The sequence below is a fragment of the Anoplophora glabripennis genome, unplaced genomic scaffold, assembly GCF_000390285.2.
Source record: "Anoplophora glabripennis isolate ALB-LARVAE unplaced genomic scaffold, Agla_2.0 scaffold129, whole genome shotgun sequence".
In the NCBI taxonomy this organism is placed as follows: Eukaryota; Metazoa; Arthropoda; class Insecta; order Coleoptera; family Cerambycidae; genus Anoplophora; species Anoplophora glabripennis.
The window spans coordinates 668056-694678 of NW_019416294.1; the positions used below are offsets into that span (position 1 = coordinate 668056).

Here is a 26623-nt window from a genome sequence, read left to right on the forward strand (position 1 = left end):
TTTTACTATAATTTGTACTCTGGTCAATTCCAGAAAGAAAGAATTTAATGCAGCGAAGTTTGAGAAGTAGGTACCTAGTTGAGACAGAAACTTCCAGTCCTCGGATTTTTATTTTTTACGGATTTATCACAAAAAATTCCGTTCGACAGCCAAAAACCTCCCCTCCCTCGCGCGCAACAGGTTCCGAATGTGATTGTGCGCTTCGCCCGAAAGCGCGATGAGAGTGCACTGCACAGCCTGCCTTGCCGTTTTTTCTTCCAGCTGCCGGCGCATTTGACATTTCGCGGTCTGCCAGGGTTCACCGATTTTAACGCTTTCATGAACGCCGGAGGAAGAGTTAATTGCCGGTAATTAATAAGTGAAATTGATAAGTGGATCTCGCCAGGTTAGCAATTTGAACGGTGTGGATATACGATGCCGGGAGAAACCGCAATCGAAAATGGTACGCAAGAAGCCGTGGCCGAGGTGAAGCAGGAGGTGGCGGCCGTGGTAAAGCAAGAAGTCGCGGCAGAAGTAAAGCAAGAGGTGCCGGAAATAAAGCAAGAAGCGCCGGATATAAAGCAAGAAGTGCCAGAAGTCGAGGAAGATGCACCGAAAGTGAAACAAGAAGTTGTGGCCGAGGTTGTTGCTGAAGTTAAACAAGAGGTTGTGCCTGAAGTTAAAGAAGAGATAAAACAAGAAGTTGTGCCGGAAATCAAAAAAGAAGTGCCAGAAGTAAAAGTAGGACCCGCTGTCCAGAACGGTATTCCCAAAAAGGTAGGAGGTTTTTTTCCCCTTGTATAAATATTATTTTATGTCTACATGAATCACAGGTTAGAATCTAATTAAAATTTTATTCTGATTTTATGACCATCATATCTCGAATAGCATCGGAGAGCGTTTTGAAAGTATTTAGAATTAACTTACAGTGCATATATTAACATATATTTATGTCTTTGTTTCATGAAGCAAGAAGAAGCTCCTATTGAACCCATTATCCACCAGAACGGCGCCCCAAAAAAGGTAGGATTCTTTTTCTAAATATAACATATTTGGTCAATATACAAGGTGTCCCGTTCATGTTTCAAAAAAACTTGTGTGCAAGTTCCCCAGGGGAAAATAATAGGGGTAGTTCATGTAAAGTTTTTTTCTTAGACCCCGTGTTTTCGAGATACAGTGTGTTGAAGTTGTTACTTGCCATATGGTTTTCCTTAATTATCTTTCAATCGGCTAAAGATAAAAATTTCAAAATTTGTACACGAGTAAACATCAACTGTTCGTTAAGAATATTGTGCAAACGGTTTCTTTCTGAAAAGCAGTGTCGCCGATACGGGTAATTGAGGATACACTTGAAGGAAAAATATGTTAATAGTCAAAATTTATTACATTTATAAACTATTCTGTAAACTCCAAAGCATACTACAAAAAAAGGTATACTTTTACATATTTTTTTTCGATTGTACCCTCCAATTTTTATCTTTAGCTGATTTAAAGATAATTAAAGAAAACCATTTGGAAAGTAACAACTTCAACACACTGTATCTCAAAAACAGGGCGTCTAAGAAAATAACTATGAACTACTCCAATTATTTTTCCATGAGGAACTTGCACACAAGTTTTTTTGAAAAATGAACGGGACACCCTGTATGTAAGTGTAATTTAAAAAATAATGTTTTAAACACGTAGATTTTTAAACTTGCTAAGTAAATATTTTAGAACAAATTAATGGATTTTATTAATATACGTATACAGTGTGGCTCATTAAGAAAACATATCTTTTGTATTGATGACCTTCTAGATGTACTTGTTGCTCCACAATTATGGTGATCCAGATTTTAGAGATTTCTTATTAAAACATCAGCAGTGTCAGTGTCGGTCATCGTCTTTAGGCTTTCCAAGGCCTCCTAGCCTTTTCAACGGAAAGAGAAACTTGATAAATTCAAAATTTTCAACTTGTATTCACAATTTCTTAAGTGATGCTGATTTTTTGCAAGTAAATCCCCAAAAATCGCTATCAAAAAATCAACAAGACATGAACAACACGATCGTCACAATTGCGTTTCAACAATCAAAAAAATCATTCGAAACGCACGTTCCAAAAAACAAATGTAAAGAGGCTTTTATTGAGTCACACTGTATATATAGAAAATTAACCTTTCTTCTTGCATTATTTTTAAGATCTGCCTCTTTACATCACCAGGCGGCTAGCCTAAAAGAGATTTTCGATAACTAACGGTATATACTTTTTAATTCTAATTAATTGATGTTCTCTCCGTAGATTAAAGGCTCCACGTTTTTTTGTATAGCTAACAGTTATACAGATTGATAAAACGGTAATAAATTTGGGATGAAAGCGGGCAATTATTGAAATCTATTGAAATTATAACGTCGTTACGTAAAAGCAAGAATATTTTCGTGAATGCAAAGTTTCTCGGGTCCTCGCGACTACAAGACCGGTAAAATCGATAAACTAAACCCATTGGTGACTTGACGATACAAGCGGCTCAAAAAATAAAGATTTTTTGAAGAGCAATAAAACCAAATCGTTTTTAATCCTGCTGTTAATTGAGATTAACCGAGATTGTAGTAAATCTCGAGTGAAGGGATTAATTTGTCAAATGTAGAAAGTCCACTGCATCGCATGAAATAAAAATTACTAAGATACCATTATTATTAAGTAGGCAGCGACGAAGAAAACAAATGAACTTCCTGTTATCAGGAGATTTCCGGTTATCCTCTGATTAGGCATAACATCATAGTTGTCTACGCATTCCTATGAGTCAGTGTAATGGCGTAGTAAAATAAGCTGTTAGTTTCTGTAAAAAACTTGCGTTCAACGACAAATACAAGAGAACATGTGTTTTTCTTATAAAACTTATTGTAATAACAATAAACCTTTTTAATTGACCACGTTGAGATATGTGCAGTTTGAGGGATTTATTTTAAATTACCTCAAGTTTGACTGAGCACATTGAGCGTAAGTTCACTTAAAAACGTGCTGTAGAATTTTCTGGCGGTTAAGCTTCCTGCTACAAGTACTGATATAATAGTTCACTTTTCTATTTGTTCCGTTTGACTAATCGGATTTTTCACACTAGCTTGATATGGTGCCAATATTAACAGACAAAATAAGGATAAAATTATGGAATAAGTACTTTGCAATTATTCATTTTGCGATTAAATATCATGAAACAAGTTTCCAATTTCTTATACATTAATTCGACGAAAATTACCGTAGTTTTTAATCAGTTGCGTCTAAAAATTCACTTTATCCGACTTAATTAAACCTGTCGAGTGATCTCTGGATTTAATGACGTCACAATCAGGATCGATTCTTTTGTTCTATAAAAATGTAGATTGTACTAAATAGGCGAGTATGATTTATTTCGTATACGGTTGCCTTTAGCGCGTAGATTTAAATATTTCAATAAATATCTCGTATGTATCGATAGCAGAAAAATTGTACAGCTAGCATTTACTGCAGCAACTGTTTCTTCAAGGACATTAATGTTGATAGCAACATGTAAGCTTATATACCGACATTCATTTTCTCTCATTCGCATCAACGGTAGTTTTCTTCTTCAATTTTTAATTCTGCAAGACTAGTTCGGCCTTAAATTCCATTTTAGCTGACATCTGGCAATGGTGAGCCAGGAGCAGACGTTTGTTACGATAAATATAAGCATACGACGGCCTCTCTTTCCTCTTTGCGCTCGCAGTTGGAAAACTAGATCGAGGATTTTAATATGTATTCATTACCATAATTCTTGCCCGCCAGTATTTATTTAGCGTTCGTAAATCGTGGCGTGTTGCAATTTTTATCATTTATTGTCTTATTTTTAGTAAAGAATAAAGCTGTTAAGTTTGAATAAACATGCTTAAATAACTTTGTTTTCTCAAAAATTGTAAAAACCACCATCATTACCCCAGTATTTGTCGATTCATGTAGATACACTGTTCTAAATTCTTGTTTGTAAAGTATAAAAGCTTTATACTAGAAGAGTTTCTTCTGCAATTCTCAGTTCTGTCAAACAAATAAATTTAAGTTCATTAAAATTTATGTTTAATTATCTGTCATAATCTATTAATCTAAACAGTTGCATAAAGCTTATGTTTTTAATGAACGGCAAATAAATGAGAAAAATTGTTAATAGTATAGGTACCTACTACATTACATCGCAGTAAATGTTTTGACAATAAATGTCACGATTGCCACATTGGGTCTTGTTTAAATAATTGAACTGATAAATATGGTCGTTTTCCATTGTTTTTTTTTTGTATTCAGAGTGCAACAGTTTTTATCTTGAACAACTTCAACAGCAGATAAGGATTTCGAGAAATACAGATAAATCTTCAGCGTTGTTAGTGATTTTCGTATATTTTATTTAGATGCTTAAAGCCTCTAAGCATTAAATTACACATTTTATGTACATGATAAACTTAAATTTTCCGTTACAATACAGGGTGTCCCAGAAATAACGTGGCAAGTTCCTATAAAAATTTTCCCTAGATTTTAATAACTTTGTGTAATTTAATTATTTTTAGGGAAAAACAAATTTTAATAAAAGTGGAATTTTTTAGTTAGGCACAGAAAGAATACAAATTTCATCAGTTTATTTCTCTTTCCGGATGTAATAAAAATCATATTAAACAAAAACAGTTTTTTACTCGAAAACTGTTCACTTTATCGATAGCAACCAAGAGTGCCGTTTTTAGTTTAAGGTTCAAGATATCTAAAAATATTCTTTTTGTGCCTTTGTCGTAAAGATTGTAAAAAAATGGCATTATTGTGCTACAAATTGTTTTCATGGGTCAATTGGTAAGAAATCTTATCTGTTGTCCATCGTATTAAATAATAATTAAATTACACAAAGTATTTTAAGGGGCATGCAACTCCGTAGTGGGGCCTCTAAGGAAAATTTTTATAGGGATTTATCATGTTATTTTAACGTCCCCTGTATAAATCCGAGAGATTGTCCATATATTCTGGGACACTCTGTATATAGTTACCGTGGTACATCGTAAAACTTTTATGTTTGAGTTGGTCTCAAGTGACGTCATACGGAGACAGGACGATATTTTGCCGGCTGACAAGCACAGCTTACTATTTTTACACCACGTTGTGATACTTGGTCTATCTACAGGGTATAAGAAGTTTGACTGCCATTACTTTAGCGTGAGATAGAGTAATCATAAATGAACAAAAAAAGATTAACAGTTTTCAAAATACAGCGAGTATTAATTTTGGGGGTTTTCTTCCCACGTTGCCACCGGGGTTTACCTTGTGATGCACACCACGTGTACACGCGGCATACTTGTCCTACGGAAAAAATGTAAACAGCTATTATTGTGAAACATTTAGTAAATTTCAAGACAATTGTTTTCCAGTTTTTAAATAAATAAAGTAAAATGTACCGATTTTTTAGTACGAAGATAGTGGTGTGCTTAAATTTTAGCTCGAATTTTAGTAATTATGAATCTCTTAAAACAGGAACTTATCTTTTAATCTAATATGTAATTAAAGTACTCAAAAGTTCACGTGGTCCAAATAATCATACGTATTAAAAATAATTTAGGTACTTTTTGTTTATTTTAATGTATTCTATCGTCTGTTAAAATTAAGACAGTCAAACTTCTAACTCCCTGTAGATCTAGGACGCTTACTCAGAAAATTTAACGTTTGTAGGCCGTAACCTATTATTATTATTTATTGCATTTACCTCTCTATTCAGTTTAAGTAACGAATCTCCTATTTTCGAGGTTATGCTATCTGAGGTCTGACTGTCGATCTCACTGCCCCCTGGCCACAGACGACCTAACTTCCCTAAGACTGGGCAATGTCAACAATTAGAAGAACTCTCTCGTCCTGAATGTCTGTCTAATGGGGGACTTTAATAAACATAATGCTACATGACAGAATATTATAAAAAGTTTTTCCTTCACATATATTTTTAAGAATTCCGATGAAACATGATAAAGAAAGACCATGATAAAGATTTTGACTTTATTAATTATTCTGTTTGTAAATCTCTGTCAATACATTTCCTAAATATTGAAGAAATGCCGTCGGGACAAAATTCTGATGCCAACTTTGAAACAGTTGAATTTTCAATATATTTTTATGCAATTAATTAATTTTCACATATATTGAAGAATTTATTATACACTAATCCAATATTTTTATCTAAAGTATTACACCAATTGTTGTCGGTCGATAGCCGTACGGTTTAAGGCGTCAGTCCTTTAATCGTGTGCAAATTTCTGCCCGGGTTCGATTCCCGCGGCCGGTAGACCGTAGATTAGCTATGCTTGTACGGAGGATTGGCACCCTCTGTGCAGGTATGGTAGGGTGGAAGAATGTTGGCTTGGGTCAATGTGAGAGATTGACACCGATTGGCATTTGACCACCCCCCTAATTAATGAGGTTTTCCAAGTTTCCCTCATTCATGCACTGAATGGTGGTTAGGGCCTACCAACAAAGTCGTTCCTGGGCGCAAATGCGGCCTGCCTAATAATATGCCGCCTCCTCTCCCGCACAAGTCTCCGACTTATGGGCTGATTCTCGTAATTAAAATGAGGAGTAGAGATATTATTATTATTATTATTATTATTATTATTATTATTATTATTATTATTATTATTATTATTATTATTATTATTATTATTATTATTAAATTTTAAAGAAATTTAGATTTAACTAGCACAAATTGATATAGGTATGTCAAACATCAATCTAGATGCTTTAGCAGGAAATTTATTACATGTTCATGTTAGGTGCTAACAGGCGCATAGCTAGAGGGGCAGGGGAGGCATGGCCGCCCCTAGAGAGCCCGGTGCCTACCCCAGAAAGAAAAACCATCCAATAATATCATCTTTTTGGTCAGACTAGCCGGCTAACCAGCTGACTTCTCAGTGCCCACCCCAAGCAAAAATCCTACCTACGCCCATGGGAGCTAAGTTTGCTACAGTGCTTAGAAATGCACAATACAAATATTTTAATGCCGTCCCTGAAAATAAAGACGACGCGGCCGTAATTCACGGTTAGACGTATTTATGCTAAAAACGTATTTTCAAACTTCTCAACTGTAATGGAATAATGGAAATAGTTGCCCGGCGAAATGTTAAGAACCCGTTATGTTGCGTTATTATTCCACAAATCCGCATATATGCGGAGGATGTACTAATTAGTTATCGATGTCAATGCCTTGTGAGACAATTAAAAGATATAATGTTAAAGATCGGCTATAAACGAGTTGAAGTATCGCTTCTTATGGGTCAAGAAGACGACAGTTAGCCCATTGTTGACTTGTCAACTGCTGTATTGTGTTTGTAAAAAATGGATTCCAGTTTCAGCTACATAAATTGGAAGTGGATGTCCTTGATCACGAACGAGCTTATAGGTGTAAGTATGAATTTCAACGTCCTCATATACGTACATACAATAATAATTAATACGTATTAATCGATTTGAGATTTGAGTGGACTTCTCAAATGATCGATAGATAGTTAAAAGCAACAAATATAAACATAAATAAAATAAATTTAAAAACGGTTTGCATCACAATGAATTGCCCGTGGTTGACGGATAATATAAAGTTACTGAAATGAAGGAGAAAGTTAAGGCTAAATTTTAAAGATCCAACTTATGAGCTGATTGCGCGTATTATATACAGTTTAAACAAATCATGCTGTTATAGTTCCGAAGTCAGTTGAACATGTATAAAAACGTCTAGCAATAAAATGAATGAGTTTCATAGGTGTCCATAAAAAAGTTTTCTGCTAAAGGTAAAAAATTTTAATAATTTGTATGTAATTTGTAGATTATATGTTCATTTGACCAACAACTTATTTTAATTATTTATGTCCTCAAACAATTTTATTATATTGTTGGTAAATTTCATTTTGTTCCATTTCAAAAGGTCTCCAAAATGCTATGTTGTAATAATATTAGTAAACAAAATATCCCTCTTATTTCTCCCTTTCGCAATTGTAATATAAATAATTAATAGAAGGTGCCTATAATAAATTAAAATTAACTAAATCACACCAAATTCCGCATTGCTACACTGCACTGCTAGGCAATTTGTCAACAACTGAAATTTATTACCGGTCGCCCAGTGCGGCCATGTGTGTGCGGCGTTTGCCCGCGCGTGCATTGCTCAACTGGACGACCAGACCTGTATGGGTATGGCTAAATAAATATGGCAACAAGTTTTTCAAATATTTCAATGCCGAGTTGCTGCGTCAGCGACCGAACCTGGTACGAACTGCCAATCTCTTGGGTCTTCAATTGAGATCGGAAAGATTATACCGGTGAGAAGAGAGCATTTTTTATCACATTGCTAATACCAGAGAATTATGGAAGAAGTTGAAATTGCTAAATATTTAACAAAACAGTTTCTTTGTCCTGAAAATTCTACCCATCTGTCAAATTTGACATTTGAACAAGGAAACAACAGTTTATTTCGTTACTACTTCTTCATCTAATAATTGTAAATAAGGTTTTATGAACTGACATTTCTTTAGCCTGTTATTTTTTTTATTCGTACCAGCTGTGATGTTTTTGTACCATATTGTTGCCATTCTGGATTTGGTGTAAGATATAGTCGATATATCTTTATATTGGCACCTCGACGTGACAAAATTTTTCATACAATTTAAAATCAAGTAAAACAAAAAATGTATAAGACGAGATACCATTATTTTTTATTGTTCTGTTCACACCCTAAGTCCGATAGATTAAGTCCGGGACACCCTGTGTATGTACAGCGTACAATGTACATCCTCTTTGACTCGAAAGCTCGAAAGGTGATCACAAATTCATGATCTCTAATTTTGAGTGTATTTAAATTTAACTGTTTCCAAGATGCCGGGAGATAAATTATATTGTATTATTTATATCAAGATTTTTTTTATATTTAATATATAAAAGAGCGTTACTAAAAAAAATTAGACGAGTACTGTAGGTACTGATGACGCTCTGCAGCAATTTGAAAATTATTTTTGATTTTATGAATCAGTGAAAAATACAGGGTCGGAAAGTCCCCATGGTTCATCGGCCGTTACGTGAGAGCGATAAAGTAAGTCATAGAAATCCATGCGAGAAGGATGGTTATAATGAAGGCGTCTCATAGTCACCGCCCGTTTCGCCCTTCCACAAATAAGATCCACTTCCACTTGTAATTCAGCGACCGGTGGTCATCTTTGTTTTCGTCGTTTGCCTTTTCTGTAATAGATGTCACTACTTATACAATTCCGACTTCGTATTCCGATATGTTAATACAATCCGTTAACAGAGGGCAGCACAATTTGTCTAAGGTGAGGCGCAGCCCTAGAGAGAGCGATGCCAGATCTACAGATTTTTATGGAATTGGGGAAATAGGAAATTTTGCTTTATTTTTTTTGGGATTTTTAAGTCATTTTGAAAAGTATACTTAAATAACAATTAAATGAACTTTAAATGCAGCTGAGCACTATACTCCATTTGAATAACTTCTCAGTAGGGGAAACAAGGTCACTAGATTTACAAACAGAGGTATCTACTAGCTACTGTAAAAAGTTTGCTTTGTAACGCGTTGTGCTGCCCTCTGTTAACGGATGGTATTAACATATCGGAAAACAGAAGTCGAAATTATATAAGTAGTGACACCTATTAAAGAAAAGCCAAACGACGAAAACAAAGATGACCACCGGTCGCTGAATTACAAGTGGAAGTGGATCTTATTTGTGGAAGGGCGAAACGGGCACTGACTATGAGACTCCTTCATTATAGCCATCCTTCTCTATCGCACGGATTTCTATGACTTACTTTATCGCTCTCACGTAACGGCAGATGAACCATGGGGACTTTCCGACCCTGTATATGCCTAAACAATGTGATATAGGGTCATAATTTTAAATGTTTGAATAACTGTTTATAGTGTTTTCTATTAGCTACATTGCCTAAAAGTTGCAGTGCTTCTTATTGTATCACAGATTTTACTAATCTGAGAATGAATCGGCGAATAATATACATCTGTAGATAACAAGTGCTTACGTGCATTACACTTTTAAGTCATCTTTAGAATATACATATATGTAGGTGATATAATTTCTTAACTGTTGATATGTTGTGCCCACTTCAATGTATCATCCATAATTTATGTTTTTGTACTTTCAACACTGAAGAAAACCCTAAAATTGGCAGCTTAAAGTCCTTAGAATGACCAAGCATCACTTTTGACCAAATGTCTTTATGTTTAACCTAAATATTTCGGTGAATCCTGACTATATCTAACTGTTCTTAATATTAAAATTCTGAATTACTTTTTAATGGACTGTTCAAAATTATCTCGTAGGTATATTGACAGATGCGAAAAAATGAGTGCATCAAAAAAACATCATAGGTTTGAATGATATGTTAGATGTTTTTCCTTTTGAAAATTGTTTTCTTACATCCTGTGTATGTATCCAAGAATCAATCTTATATTTCAAGATTAGATTGCGGTACTTATCAATCTAGGGACTTCATAGCAGCCTAAAAGTCCCTAGATTGATAAAGTACTACTAAAGTCCCTAGATATTGAAAAAGTACTGCTATTTTGAGGCGAAATTTCTAAACCTTCAATCATAAGTTTGAATTTTCAATACATTGTTGTACAATTAATTGCTTATCGCATGTTTTCAACAGTTTATTACGCAAGTTTGGATTTTTAGCAGAGATTTTACCGCGGTGTGAAAATAGTATGTGGTGACGTCACTTGAGAGAAATACTGACAAAATCATGGCATAAAATGCAACTTTCTGCCACTTTTTTAACAAAGCAGATCTGTTGTAGTTTAAACACCTTCACATCATTCATTTTATTCTACTAAACTGGTAACGCTTCTTCAAACTTCAAACAATGTTTTTTTTGAGTTCAAACATTTTGATTTTCTATAATTAGCGTGTCAAATTTACTTAACCATTTGAAGCGGCATTTTCTGGCTTGTATTTATTAACGTAGAATCCAGTGACTAATTGCGACATACTAATTATGAAACACCTTGTATATTCCTATTTTCAGTTAATAAATTGTTCTATACTTATATACAATTATTATAAAATTGCTTTGGGCGTGACCAGGTGCTACAAAGCCGTAATGATTGCCATAATCAGAATAATGCAACAATTTAAACATCTCAAGTCGGATAAAGTGACTCGAAACTTGTGTTAAAAAATGTAAATCCACCTAAAAGCAGATAACGAATTGTTCGTGATCCGATGGCGTAAAAATCACATGATAAGGCCGTCATGGTAATATGTTATATAACGCTTTAAACGCTGATGTGGTCTTACAAATATGTAATTGTAAACATTGTATGATTTATACCTTTAATGTCTGGTGAGATTAAAATCGTTCGCCTTAGATGGATCTTCGATTGGTAATCCATCATGAGATGAGGGAATACTTGGAATTTGGTAACGGAAAAACGTCTCAGAGTGGAATATACAGCGCGGAAAATAGAACGCGGAACTGCAGATCGATATGAGAAAAATAATGAAAGTCTTAAATACCGTGAAAAATTTAGTCTAGGCTACAAATGCGAATACCAGTTAAAAAAATGAATGTAATTTCACGAACTTGTTAAATAATAAGCGCGAATATTTAAGTAATTAATAACAAATACTTGGTTATTATAAAAAAATGTTTTATTTTGCAAGCGTATATTTCGTTTTGCGATTGGTTTATTTTTAAGCTTTACGTACGACAAATAAATAAAACGAAATATTTCTTTCGTTTAACTACCCATTGTTTTCAAGCTTGCCATAAATTTCATCAGCTTAATTCGACGTAAGTGAATCATTTACAGTGTCGTATATTCCAATGTTTGTGCATGATTACCTCACATAGATAGTATGATACGAATTTTATATTCTTTAATGGGCATTTTATTCTTTTCTTCACGTTTTTTTTCCTACTTGACATTGAAAAAAACCTGACGTTCTCTCTCAAAAGCACCGCCCTGTGGATTGTAGCTGGAAGGATGTGGGATTTCGGGAATCGAGTGGACAGTAATGCCAGTTGATACGAAAATCCTTTAATTGCTATCTCAGTTATTTTAATACCCTATTACCGATAAACTTTCTATTAGAACACACATTAGTTGTAGCTTCACGGTATTTGGCGGATTTAAAAGTTTGAAGTGCCACTTTTTTCGCTGTGTTTGCACCTAAACTTGACCCCATTATATCGCCTTGAGTGGACCGACCGTTTGAGTGGATAGTTTTGCCTAAATTGGCATCAAGTCAGGTTCTAGTTTTTAGTTTTCTGCCGGTCTAGCCTAGACACCAATTTTTTTTAAAGAAATTGAGGCTGTTCCACGAGTATACGTCAGTGGTATATTGCATTTCATGGCTAGTTAAGATCCTGACCATCACGAGTGATTTGGAGGAAAAGATAATCACGTGAACGGGAGTAAGTTATTTTTTTGCTGTGAAAATGATTGTGTTAATTTTAATTTGAGTACGATACGTGAGAACACCTGCCACATCATTATTTACTTTGTTGTGTCAGTAAAATTCCTATCGAAGATTAATTGTTAAAAAACTGAATCATCATTTAGATATAGAGATTATAGTCATTAATACATGGGGTGTCCCATCAAGAATGAGACATGGAGAGGCGGTAGGTAGAGGACGTCGGAATAAAACAATTGACCAAGGAAAACACGCCTTAGTATTTGTAATTTTTAAAATTTTTAAACGGTAACTTTATGGCTATTTTTATTAGATATTAAGCTCTTTTTAAAGAAAAAAGGTGTACCTAGGTACTTGTTTGAAGAAGTTAAGCCATTCATTTTAGAGAAAAACGTGAACTTATTTATTAGAACATTTCCAAGCACATGTGAATTGATGGCAATAAAAAACATAACGCATTTATAAAGTAGGCTTACATCTCTCAGATATTTGTTGATAACAATTAAAACAACTGTCAAAGTAAGTTTGGTAGGTTTATTAATTAAATTATATAAATATTATATTTAATATTTAAATCATAAACATTTTGATGTAACAACACATTGTCGCTGTTATCGGTAAAGAGAAAGAAGATTTAAACATGCGATTCAGTTTCGTACGTCATATAATTAAAAACTTATCACGGCACGAAAATCGTAAAACCAACAGCGTCGTGTTATGGGCGGTCTATAAAAATTATCCACTTGCGACCGTCGTAATTATGTCGCTTGTTTGTTTGTTTAAACGATGGCTGTCGTCGTGGTTATGCCGCAGCAAACATCTGCGAAATGTAGAGGCGGATTTTTCTCTGTTGGTCCGTTGCTCCTCTTCAATTAGCCGCATTCGTCGACCCAGTTTATGCACTTGATTTGTACCGGGCAAGCCGATGAGTAGTTCAAATCACAGTTTCGACATTAATTTAAAACAACGCATTTTTTTACTTTTTTATGGCTAACCATTAAAAAAAGGAACTTGTGTTGTTGCTTTCACGTTTAAGAGGCCCCACCCCACGTTGAGCGCCAAAGATGGAACCAATTAATTGTTTATGATTTTCTATGATACATTTCTTCGTCGTTAATTTCGATGATGTTTTCAGTGCTAACAACTGTCAAGGCTTAATTCTGTAGCTTGTTCGATTGGGAATTTTGCTGGCTTATCTACTTTATCACGTTCTATTAATGTTCATTGGTTTTAGGAATATTTAATATTTATGACATTTAAGATGGATAAATAATACGTAATAATATTTTACAAAGGTATAAAGTCATCAAAAAAAAACTGTATCATTGATATGAGTGCTTATGGATGACAGTTGGTCTCACATTCTCACATTTGCCGCCAAAGGTGGAACAAATTGTTTACGATTTTCTAAGACACTTTTCTCAGTTCATTGTTAAGTTAGACAAAGTTTTCAGTGGCAACTACTATTGAAATCTAGTTCTGTAGATTTACTCGATTCGATTCAAGTCTGGAGAGTTTTCTGGCTTATCTACTTAATTATTTCAGGTGCACTTCATGTTAATGTGCACTGGTTTTTGAAATCTTAAACATTTATAGCCGACTTTATTAGCAATTACAGATATTTCATTAAAAGGGGATCAGTACCTGTCAGTTGTGTTTATGGATATAAATGCAGAAAAATATTCGAATTCCGTCTGATCAACTGGCTGGTTATTTTACTTCGTATTGGAATCTTAAACGTTTATAGTTATAACATTTAAACTTTTACATAAAGTAATAATATTTTAAAAAGATAAACAGACTTTCATTAAAAGGGGGTTGATAGTACAAAGTCAATGCCGTTGTAACGATATAAAAGTACATGTATGATAATTAACTGAGCCTCCATTGTGTACCAAGCCAGTAAATTGTTTATGCATTCAAATCTGGCGATCTGACTGGCTTGTTTATTTCAAGTGCAATGCAAAGAGCATACGTTTTAATTCATCTTGAAATTTTAAGTATTTATAGCTTTTACTCAGTACTTATAAAACATTTGAATTCCGTAGACTAGTTCGACTGGACTCAAGTCTGACGAACTGGCTGGTTGTTTTACCTCGTCTTGGAATTTTAAAAATTTAAAGCCTACTTTAGCATTTATAGGCAACGATTTTTTCAATTCAGTAGATATTAATTTAGACGAGGTTTTCGAACGACTAGAATTCTGTAGACTTGCTTAAATGGATTCAAATCTGTCGAGCTGAGTGGCTTGTCTTCGTTTCTTGTCATGGTAAAAGAGCATGGGTTATTTCTTTGTAGCATTTTAAGTATATATAGCTTTTAAAATAACGGGTATAATGATGTTTCATCAAAGAGGGTTGTCAGGACCTATCTGAACGACGTAAGTGTGCATAAATGATATCACAAGACTAAAAAAGACTAGTTTGTGACGTGGGCATCGGGTAAACGAACTAAAAATTATCCTTTCTATATCTATTTCCGAAGGAGCCATTCACGGCTGTTCTTAGCCGAGCGCTGATGCCTAAAATAAGTGTGTAGACAACAAAGGACGGTCCTATCTAAATTTAAAGTGCCTTTAATCCCTCAGACGGGCTGGAAAACGCGAACGCGCGCGCGCGTTCCTCGCCGCCGGGGTCATGGATCGAGTGACTCACTAAAATGCATGTGTGAGGGGGCTTACCCGCTACATGGCCGCCTACGACAAATTCCACACTGTCTCTGTGGAGAGGACTGCTTCAAGAGTCCCATGTAAATGCGTCAGTTTTGGCCTTTTTACGGTTTTTAAAATGTCGAATCCATTCGACGCTTTGCCCAAAGTTACGTTTAATCTCGGGCGTTGTCTTACTGCACGAGCGAAGGAGATATTCAACTGTTTTTCAAAACGTGCAGCATATGAATCATTTTATACGGAATTTTTCTGTTTCTTTAAATATTTCGTTGGTAACTTCTGTTGTTACTTTTTTGCATGTTGGTCTAGATTAGATCAGGGACAAAAAAAAACACCAGTACACTTGGTCGACATTTCGTCCTTATTATTACATCGTCACGACTCTGTGCTGGATTTTATGCGCCATTGTCTTTATCTTTTATTACCTTTATAGCTAGGAAAAAATGGACGAGTTTCATTTCTTTCGATTTTAATTTAGGTATATTTAAAAATACGACTGTTTAATTTCACACAAATGATGATTCTTCTTATGATTACGACTTTAACCATCGGTAGATTTCGTTAAAATAATGTCAATTTGAAGTATACAATTGTTCTTCCAAGGGCTTCATTTTAGAGATGTAAGCTCTTGAAGAAACATTTTTTTTTTGGTTTTTATTTACTTTTTGTATTTTTTAAATGTAAAAGACATTGTTTTATATTTAGTATGAAGCGTACCAATTAAAAGCTCTTATCAATTTTACAAATTGTGAAAACAGATCAATCATAGGCGCCCGTAAGGGGCTCTATTTTTAATATAATTTCTACGCCACTGGAAATTTTTCAAAATGAATTTTTTTTTTACATTGCGTTCTATTCTACAGCAAAAAGGTCTCTTACTGTTTTTAAATGAAATGCTTGGTTTTTGAGAAAAATGGCTTCTTATGGATTCATTACAATTAGGTATAGTCTTTCCGATCTCGATTGAAGACCAAAGAGCTAGGCAGTACGTACCAGGTTCGGTCGCTACGGAAATTTTTCAAAATGATTTTTTTTTACATTGCGTTCTATTCTACAGCAAAAAGGTCTCTTACTGTTTTTAAATGAAATGCTTGGTTTTTGAGAAAAATGGCTTCTTATGGATTCATTACAATTAGGTATATTCTTTCCGATCTCAATTGAAGACCAAAGAGCTAGGCAGTATGTACCAGGTTCGGTCGCTACGCGCGGGCAAATGGCGCACAAATACAGCCGCACTGGGCGATCGGCCATAAATTTCAGTTGTTGACAAATTGCCTAGCAGTGCAGTGCGGCAATACCAAGCAGTAATATATTTTAATGAAAATGTAAATGTTTTTTGATATGTGGTAACCAAAATTTACCATCAGTATAATAACATTGTTTGAGGACGTACATAATTAAAATATGTTGTTGGCCAAATGAACATATAGTAGAAATTTTCTACACATATACAAATTATTATTTATTACCTTTAGCAGAAAATTATTTTAGGGACGCCTATGAAACCCATTAAATTTTAATGGTAGGCGTTTTTATACATGCTCAACTGACTTCGGAAAGACGGTAAACAGGGTAATGATTGAAGTATGTACGACACTATTTAAAATGATTAAGAATGTCCAGATGTATCGGTTATGTGTCAATGATATTTTAAAGTGACATATTTTGGAAGTGAATCATGCTAATGTTAATCATAAAAGTAAATCACCCTGTATACATGTTATATATTATGCTTTGATAGTTTGTACAATATTTTGATTTATTTGTTGATCCTATTCGTAGTCAAGATTGCCATAGAACCACTACTGCGTAGGTGTATCTTTTCCGCTGTTTTTACTGAAGAAATCCTTAAATTTTCCATTAAGAAAAAATGTATTATTATAAAGAGTGTTTTATATACCTTCATCCTGTTCCAGCCAAAGAATATACATATACGTATTCCATGAAAACATTTTTTTAATGCATTGTTACACTAAGGGAAAAATATCTGCCTTAAAAGGTTTTTTGCTAACTTTCTATTTATCGTTGTAATTCCATCTTCTTGTTACGTAGCAGTAGTATAATTTTTACCATAGCAAAAATTTTTATCGCAGTTTATAAGTTGTAATCCTAGGATCTAGGATGACGAGTTTTATGATAATACTGTCTTTTATTACTCCAAATAAGTGACTTAGTAGGCACAAATAAGATGTTTTTTTGTTATAACTATATTCTTTTAACTAGAATCAATTGTTAATTCTGAAATTTCAAAAAAAGCAGGTTTTTCTGGAAAATATTAAAAAGCCCATAATTAATTCGCAATGACCCTCGAAAATCTATTAAAAAAATCGTGTCAAACCTGATAATTTAAAATTTGAAAAATCTCGACCTTTTCAAATAGAACACCCTGTGTTTTATGATTTCATTAGATGCCTTTCTGTAGACCCTACAATTTTTTAATAGCTTTCCCTATACCTAAGTTGCGTAGTTTTTGCAAAAAAAAACATTTTTATGTAAATTACCGGATTTGCGCCCGTTCCTTTGTCGGGAAAAATATTGTAATGGTATTTATTTTTATTAAATTTATTAGTTAGTAGTTAACTACACTATTTAAAATAAAAATTAATAACTGAAAAATTTAAATATTTGTGTTTAATAAATAAGTCTTTGTTGAAAGTTACCATTTATTTGTAAATAAAATCAAAAACCATAAAATCGCTACAAGTGATTAAGAATTAGCAAAATATGGGAAATATTTGCTAGCAGCACGAATTTACAAAGCAAATGATCCAAATTTACAGATTCCCACTGTTTTGAAAGTGTGAAGGAAAGGTTTGAATGAACAGCAAATGCGAATTATGAGAAGACTACTAGGAGACATGAAAGTAACAACGATAATATTTAGTTTAAAGTTGTGACGTCTGCTGTTGAAAATCCAAATATTAGTGCCAGGAAATTAGTAGTAACCTTGGAGTTTTCAAAAGCTTGACAAATAAAATATTGAAGAAGAAATTTCATCCGTATCATATTGAAAATCAAGCACTGTTACCGTAGTTAGGAAAGTTATTAGTGATATTGGAGATTAAAAAATTTGGATGAATAGAATTTTTAAAAAAGAATACTCATAGTCGCAAGCTAACTTAAAATAAATACCCTTACAATATTTTTCCCGGCAAACGAACGGGCGCTAATCCGGTATTTTACATAAAAATGTTTTTTTTTTTGCAAAAACTACGCAACTTAGGTATAGGGAAAGCTATTAAAAAATTGTAGAGTCTACAGAAAAGCAACTAATGAAATCATAAAACACAGGGTGATCTATTTGAAAAAGTCGAGATTTTTCAAATTTTAAATTATCAGGTTTGGCACGATTTTTATTGCACCCTGTATATCGCAGGTCAACTTTTGATACGTTTTTTGAAAGAGCCATCTTCACTCTACAGTTTCTGAAAAAAAATAATTTCTAGCTGTCATACAATCATAATTATGTCAACTACTAGAAGTGACGAAACAAAAGAAAAAAAATGAAAAGTCGATTATCTCGAAAACTATCAATATTTTAATAGGGATCATAACACAAAGTCCCGTTAATTTTGCACGTAGAATTCGATAGTGCCATAAAAATATAGGTTTCCATTTAAAAACCTGCCCAGGAAAAACTGAATGCAAATATATTTTCATTTTGTGCAGCTCGGGAAAGTAGGCAACTCTGTAGAAAAAAAATTAAGTTATATCTTGGACTTACGCGCACTAGGTGGACACGGTGTATAAGATTTTCCAAGAATTTTCTGCAAGTTACTTTCCTCTATTTCACTTTTGTTAGTTAAGAATGAATTAAGCATTACTTTGGCTCCAAAACATTAATTTTCACATAATCTGTACTTACTTCATTTAAAATATATACCTACTGGAAAACTATTGGGAAAGTCGAAATTTTTCATAGGAGCAATTTTGTAGAAAATTTAATTTTGAAAAACTCGAAAAAAATGGCTCTTCATTGAGATATCAGTTTTTGGTCGAAAAACGGGAACAATCATATACGAGTATGTATATCTCTATCTCAAAATGCTGTATGTATGTTTCTGGTTTTCTGACCTCAAAACCTACACTTTTCTATAAAAAAATCTCAAAGTAAAAAGGTTCGCTTATTCCATCTTTTTATATCTAACTTTCCTGGACTATTTTGTACATATGTATGTTTTTAGTTCTTATTTTGGATAATAATTAATATTTAATTAATTCGAATTAGACTTAATTGGTCCACACATAATTGCGCTGCTGCTACTACCATTTGTGTTCGATCCGTCTCTTATCGTGGATATAATTTATTGATTACAACTGCAATTTATGGAACCATTAAATTCCTCTACTGATACCGACATTTTTTCCATCAACTTGATTGTTCTGCGAAAAATATTTTAAAAAAAAATGAAACAAATACTGTCAACAAAACTATTTTGTGAGAAAGGTACACACACACGGTAATAATAGTTACGTATGACGCCAATATATCTTTTAATGCAGCATCAGTACGTAACACTTATTTGCATTACGATGCGTGATTACAGTAACGTTTGGATTAGGCCATTAAATATATGTGCAAATAGCTCGCTGATAACATCTAAAAATATGTTTACAGCTTACAATAAAGCACTTCTTGGGTAAGATAAGGGTATTTGTTCGGATTATCTGATGGGATTAAACACTTTCTTATAATGTGGAGTGCCTATCAACGCAAACATTTTATAAAAGGCACCTAATTACGAAATTGGCCAGCCAATTTTTGATACACGTATAAGTATTTTTTAATCAGTTGCACCCAAACTGATTCTTTATATTGTCAAGTACCCATTATTTCTCTATTTATAAATCGAGCATTGTTTTTTACAAATATTTTATTTGATCGTGTACAGGGTGCGCCGTTTCAGTGCACAGATCGATGATAAATATACTTGGGAACATGTATCGTTAAGTCGTCAACCGCAAATGCAGTGTCTGTTTAATATTTATAAAATAACTTTTACGATATCCTTACAAAGTGTGTTTTGACCATATAATTCGCTGGAAAGTCTATTGTTTTTTCTTACATCCTTAATTGTTATTCAGCAGAATATTTGTCTTTGAAATCTTCAGTCTAGGCTCCTCTAAGTACGTATTATATTAGCTGTTTCGGCTTTGTCGATAAACACCAATGTTATTGCAATTGAGTCGATGCCCAATTGCATATCTCCGACTACATAAGCTGTCAAAATATGTTTTGAACGTCTTTCGGCCGATATTCGATCGATAATATATATCGGAGTTCGATCACAGGTGATATGTAAATCTCGGATTAATGACAATTATTTCGAAATTTATCGTATTTTCGATAAAACGGATTTAAAAATTCAAATCCTCGAGTGTTAGCTCAACTCAAGTGCGTTAATCGCTCAAATCTGTTATTATTAGAAAATTATCTGAAGGGCTTGATTGCGTTAATACGTGAATTCGATTTTTTTTTAAATGCTTGAATGAGCCAACGATGACCTACAGAATCGTTGCAAAATGTAAAATAATGGAACCTTTTCACCTTGTATATCAAAAAGCAATTTCAACACTATTCTTACACGTTACTTATTTTTTAAAACCGAATATGAGGGAAACTAATACCTTTATGGTTTTATGGCATCGAGATTCTCGTGGCGCCTCTGTAACCTTTTATTGTTACTTGTTTGTTATTTAACTTGTATTTACACGTTTCAGGCGTCATGCTCGGCATAAAATCCCGCCAGAACAGATGGTTACTGTACAGGGTGGGCAAATAAGCGAGGTAAGCGGCTGTATCTCAGAAACTAGTGATCGTAGAGAGCTACGGTTAAAAATTTTATAGGCAAAGTGGGCAAGGGAAAATGCTGGAAATTATTTTCAAGTTTCCAAGATGGCCGCCAGTGGGCGTTTCCACCATCTTGAATTACATAAAGTTACGTTTCTCACGATTTTCCCCAATGAATGTAACAAAAAAGTATTTGCGTTTTAATATTAACTTAAAGTCGAACATTTTTTGTAAAAACAATTTTTCTCTATCTTTCGAAATAAAGTGGTGGGGGGTATTTGAATGTTGTTTTAAATAAATGCCTGTAACTTCGAAACGGCTTAATGGATTTGGATAAATTTGGTATCATTGAAAAGAGCATTTCTTGGGCTTTTAGGTTTCTCGTAATCATGACAGTTGCGACCTACACGGCCGCCGATAGAGGGCGTTATTCGATATTATAACCAAAATATTGGATTTTCTCAAAAAATTTAAATGCGATGATATGACTTTTTTTAGACTAGAAAATAGACAAATGACCAACCAATAAGCCTGCGCAAACCGCATCTTAATATCTTTTTCCTAACTCAAATTATTAAAAAAAATACTAAACCAGGAAAATTCATATATCCCCATTTAAAAATGCATCGGTTGCTTTCGATAAGAAGGCAAGTAGTAGGCCATGGACACGACAATCGCCTAACAAAAATATTGCCAAGTAACGTCAAACTTTTGTCACACGCAGCCTAATATTGTTGATTGCGTATAATTTGAGTACTTTTTAATCAAAATGCCTCTCACAAATAATGAAGCCGTTGACATGATTGCGATTTATTTCGAGTGTTTTCAAAATGCAGCTATAGCTGCAAGACAGTACGCGGCACGGTATCCAGATCGCCGTCATTACGGGAGAAGAATGTTTCCGCGCTTGGTACAGCGATTACGCGATACTGGAAGTTTTCGTCGTCCTAAACGTCGCAGGCGTCGCAATGGAAGGACCGAAGAAAACATTATCAATGTCTTGGCTTACATAGAATTTGATAGACATGTAGGAACTAGAACATTGTCTCTAGACTTGGGAATAGCACGAACAACTGTTAGAAATATTTTGAAAGATTATAGGTAAATAATTTTATCTTATTCCAAGTATCTTAGCACATACTCTCAAATACACAATTCAGTGTTATTCTGATTATATTATTTTTACGCATATGTTGTTTTTTACTTTTAGATTACATCCTTACCACATAGTTTTGCACCAGGCGCTAAATGAACAAGATTTCGATAATAGATTAAATTATTGTCAATGGATGCTAGGCATGCTTGAGGAAAACAGAAATTTCTTAACGGAAATTCTCTGGACCGACGAGGCTACCTTTAGTAGTGATGGTAGAGTAAACCGTCATAATATGCATTATTGGTCCGCTGAAAATCCGCATTGGTTAAGAGAAGTGCAGCACCAGGGACGCTGGAGCCTAAATGTGTGGTGCGGTATCATTGGGGACAGAATTATTGGACCTTATTTTTTTGATCAAGCTTTAACTGGTAACCGCTTCTTAGAGTTTTTGATCAACGACTTGCCAATTTTGTTGGAAGATGTGCCACTCGAAACTAGGAGAACTATGTTTCTGCAATTAGATGGTTGTCCGGCACATTATTCAATTAATGTCCGAAACCATATTAACGGGACCTTTCGAGAACGCTGGATAGGAAGGGGAAGCCTATTTCCTTGGCCGGCAAGATCTCCGGACTTGACATGTCTTGATTTTTACTTGTGGGGACGCTTAAAAGACATTGTTTTTCAAACTCCACCAACAACACGAATGGATATGGAAAACAGAATTCGAAACTCAATTCGTCAACTATCAGCGGTAGAAATCGAGGCTGCGGTTCTGTCGACTCAAGAAAGACTGGAACAATGTGTGGAATATGACGGAAGGCAATTTGAACACAGAAGGCATTAATCTTTTTTCAAAATCGGTCCTTTTCAGGACCACAACTTTATTTAAAAGGAAAATCGCTTATAAATACGAAAACGTGCGACTTAAAATCACAGCACTAAATAAACTGACATTTCTTGTGAATATTTTAGAGAGGAGTTTGTCTTTTATTTCCATGGCCTACTACTTGCCTTCTTATCGAAAGCAACCGATGCATTTTTAAATGGGGATATATGAATTTTCCTGGTTTAGTATTTTTTTTTAATAATTTGAGTTAGGAAAAAGATATTAAGATGCGGTTTGCGCAGGCTTATTGGTTGGTCATTTGTCTATTTTCTAGTCTAAAAAAAGTCATATCATCGCATTTAAATTTTTTGAGAAAATCCAATATTTTGGTTATAATATCGAATAACGCCCTCTATCGGCGGCCGTGTAGGTCGCAACTGTCATGATTACGAGAAACCTAAAAGCCCAAGAAATGCTCTTTTCAATGATACCAAATTTATCCAAATCCATTAAGCCGTTTCGAAGTTACAGGCATTTATTTAAAACAACATTCAAATACCCCCCACCACTTTATTTCGAAAGATAGAGAAAAATTGTTTTTACAAAAAATGTTCGACTTTAAGTTAACATTAAAACGCAAATACTTTTTTGTTACATTCATTGGGGAAAATCGCGAGAAACGTAACTTTATGTAATTCAAGATGGTGGAAACGCCCACTGGCGGCCATCTTGGAAACTTGAAAATAATTTCCAGCATTTTCCCTTGCCCACTTTGCCTATAAAATTTTTAACCGTAGCTCTCTACGATCACTAGTTTTTGAGATACAGCCGCTTACCTCGCTTATTTGCCCACCCTGTACAGGCGTGTTTCTCGTTTCGTTAAAAAGTTGTATACCGTAATACAGCGCTACGAAAATGTCGCGAGTCGTTCGAAAAATGAAAATTGTATTTTACACGTAAATGTAATGTAATGTCATGACCACATTACAGATCGTAGAAGACCGCAAACATGAATTTGTTGCGGCAAGACAAAGTAATTGCCAAGGCCCGACGGTAAATCGTACATGATCATGGGCGTACGGAATGAGGAGGGGGGCGCTTGATGCTTGTTTTTGCACTCGATGCGTAAACACAAAGGTGTCGTCAATTCAGAAAAATTGTATCGGTTTTAGTTTCTTTTTATGGCTAGCATTTTCTCCTGCTCCCTTTGGTAAATTTCTGATAGACACTCATGTAACTACAGCATATATTGCATACAAAGAAATATTGGAGTCGTTTTACATTAATACGAATAATTTAATAAAAATTACAGATATATATGCAAGTACTTACATATATTTAATTAAAAAAAAAACTGAGACTGGGGGTCCGTGTTTTTTTTTCAACAGTCAAATTACTTCATTTGTCAATTCAACTTATATCTACAGTTTTTATGCTTACGTTTTTTATGAAACAGATATAGATTAAATTGACAAGCACACTTTTTAAGAGGTGGAAAAATCAATCCTATATCTACAATCCATTCAGAAAAATTACTTAAATGTTTATCACTGCTCATGGCAAAGTTAAGGTCTGATCATAATAGACCTTTTTAGTAGTGACGTCACATTTTTACTAGATTGATTTTCGACCTTATGTACTTGGGACATAAGTGCCAAAAAAATGTCTTCTTTGTCATGACCTTAAATATCGCGATATTCTGGCAATATTAGAAATATTCAAGAAGTTTCAAACCCGATAACTTATATATTTAAATTTATAGAATATTGACTTATAAATTAAAACTTTATCAATGTTATACTGAGCAAGCGCGTTAAAGATAATTTCATGTAAGCGAAGTAGCCTCGCATCAGGGTATCATTCAAGAAATGTTTGGTATCGGTTAAGAGTACGTCTATAATAAATCACTTAAAAGGATAAATAAACACACTAACGCAGCATAACGCCAAGAAAAACAATAAAAATACTTAGTAGAAACTAGAAAATGCCAAGATTAAACAAAAGAAGAGAAAATAATACGCCAAAGACGACAGCGATGATTTCACCTGTGTATGAGGGTACCCGTCCGAGCATGCGCATTAGAAATGACACGGCTAATGTTAAATTTTAACTTTAAATTTATGAATATCCTTTTATATTGTTTTTTGTAAGTTTTAAGCACATTAGTGTATCTATTTTACCAAACACGTGTTGGTTGTTCTTAAATACTTCCAAATCCTTGTAAAAATAAATTAATTTGAAGTTGTTCATTTTTATAGTATCTATCCTAAATAGTACTCAAGGGTGACATTCGGTCTGTACAATTTGAACTATGACAATTTGTTGTGGGTTGCCTAAATATGTGACGTCACACTAAAAGAGTATAAACAGCAGCAGTTTTGAAACTAAAACGCCGTAAAAACTTTTTGGCTGAATTTAAATCTCGGCTAGTTAGAAAATTGTAAAGAAAAAGGATATTTCAAACTTTGAATAAAGGAATTTTTAAAAAATGTGTTTGAATTTAACAATTTTATATTTTAATTCGTATCCATACGGATATGGCAAGTTTTAAGGAAGAATTTTGTGTTGATTCTATACCAAAAAAGTGAGAAACATTGATAAAGATCCTGTATCACATAGGTTTGTTCGAATAAGTTACTGTTTCTCATAATATTTGTTTTAGTAGTTGTGTAAATATTGTTGGCCTAGATCGACCATGTTCTCAAGGATGTCCTGACTTCTGACCTCTAAATTCACCACCACATATGGTGCTGATGAGTAATACGAACTCTTAAATATGGTTTATTTATGCGATATTCCATTCTGATATTTTGCGCCAAGTATTTAGTTTGGGAGGGAAAGTGAAAATTTAACGATGCAATTTCTTAACGTACATATTACTAATGTAATGAAACAGATGAATTATAAAAGTTTCTTATTTTTAATACCTGTCGAAGGTTTCGTTACAAGGTTTGTCAGAGACCAAAAAATAACAAATTAAAATTCAGTTCAAATTAAATTCTCTTGAAATATTTACCGAGGTCTGGTTCCATTATTTTTATTTTAGCTTTTAACTGTTTAACTCATGAGTAAGACAAGTTTTTAATGTACGGTTTATTTTCGTTTCAGAATAGTACTATGTCCACCAGCATGGATATTGAATCGGTGAGAGCAGCGTACGATGATGTTAGGTCGGACAGTTCAGAAACCCAATGGTTAGTGTCGTTAAATACTTATTTGCGAATTTTTTTATATTTTTTATTTGTTCCATAGGGCCGTTTTAAAGTTCGACGGTTCAAAGATCGCACCGTCCGCCACCGGAGCAGATTTTGGTAAATTCAAAGAACAATTCAGTGACAACGAAAGAGCTTTTGGCTACATTCGAGTCCAAACCGGAGACGAGATGTCGAAAAGACAGAAATTCCTCTTTGTCACTTGGGTGGGGCCCTTGGTCAGCGTCCTGCAACGAGCCAAAATGTCCACCGATAAGGCTGTTGTGAAAAATGTTATTTCTGTAAGATACTTTAAAAATGTTGTATTCATTGCTTTGTCATCGTCTTCTTTCTCCTGTTTCAGAATTTTGCAGTGGAGTTGCAAGTAGAGAACACCACTGAAATTGATTTGAAAAACTTCGTGAACGAGCTAAACAAGGCCGGAGGGGCAAACTACGGGACGGGAGTCAGGGAAATTTAAGTCTTTGTATAAATTGTGAATATGAATAATATATTTTACTGTTGTTGGTAATGATATGCCTTATACGATGTATACCTTATTTTTATTTATGCAGTCATTATAATAAGTCATGTGCAATTTATTTTTAAATAATAAAAAATAGAGTGCCTA

The 26623-nt window shown here is 34.0% G+C and overlaps 1 protein-coding gene across 2 annotated transcripts; it reads left to right on the plus strand.

The window, feature by feature from the left end:
- Positions 1-246: 246 nt before the first annotated feature.
- On the plus strand, positions 247-26623 carry LOC108905099 (coactosin-like protein). 2 transcript variants are annotated; one of them, XM_018707874.2, is made up of 5 exons: positions 247-756; positions 949-1002; positions 25910-25995; positions 26054-26294; positions 26357-26623. In XM_018707874.2, exons 1-5 carry the CDS (start codon positions 415-417, stop codon positions 26471-26473), a joined length of 840 nt encoding a protein of 279 aa, XP_018563390.1. In that variant the 5' UTR covers positions 247-414; the 3' UTR covers positions 26474-26623. The 2 variants fall into 2 exon arrangements, with proteins under 2 accessions (XP_018563390.1, XP_018563391.1); XM_018707875.2 differs by lacking the exons at positions 247-756; positions 949-1002 and adding an exon at positions 12144-12415.

Bases quoted from the DNA above. Each gene is read 5' to 3' on its own strand.
- LOC108905099 (XM_018707874.2), top strand. From the start codon at position 415: ATGCCGGGAGAAACCGCAATCGAAAATGGTACGCAAGAAGCCGTGGCC. The intron at 1,003-25,909 runs GTAGGATTCTTT...TTTTCGTTTCAG, and splicing joins AGAACGGCGCCCCAAAAAAG to AATAGTACTATGTCCACCAG. The intron at 26,295-26,356 runs GTAAGATACTTT...CTCCTGTTTCAG, and splicing joins TTGTGAAAAATGTTATTTCT to AATTTTGCAGTGGAGTTGCA.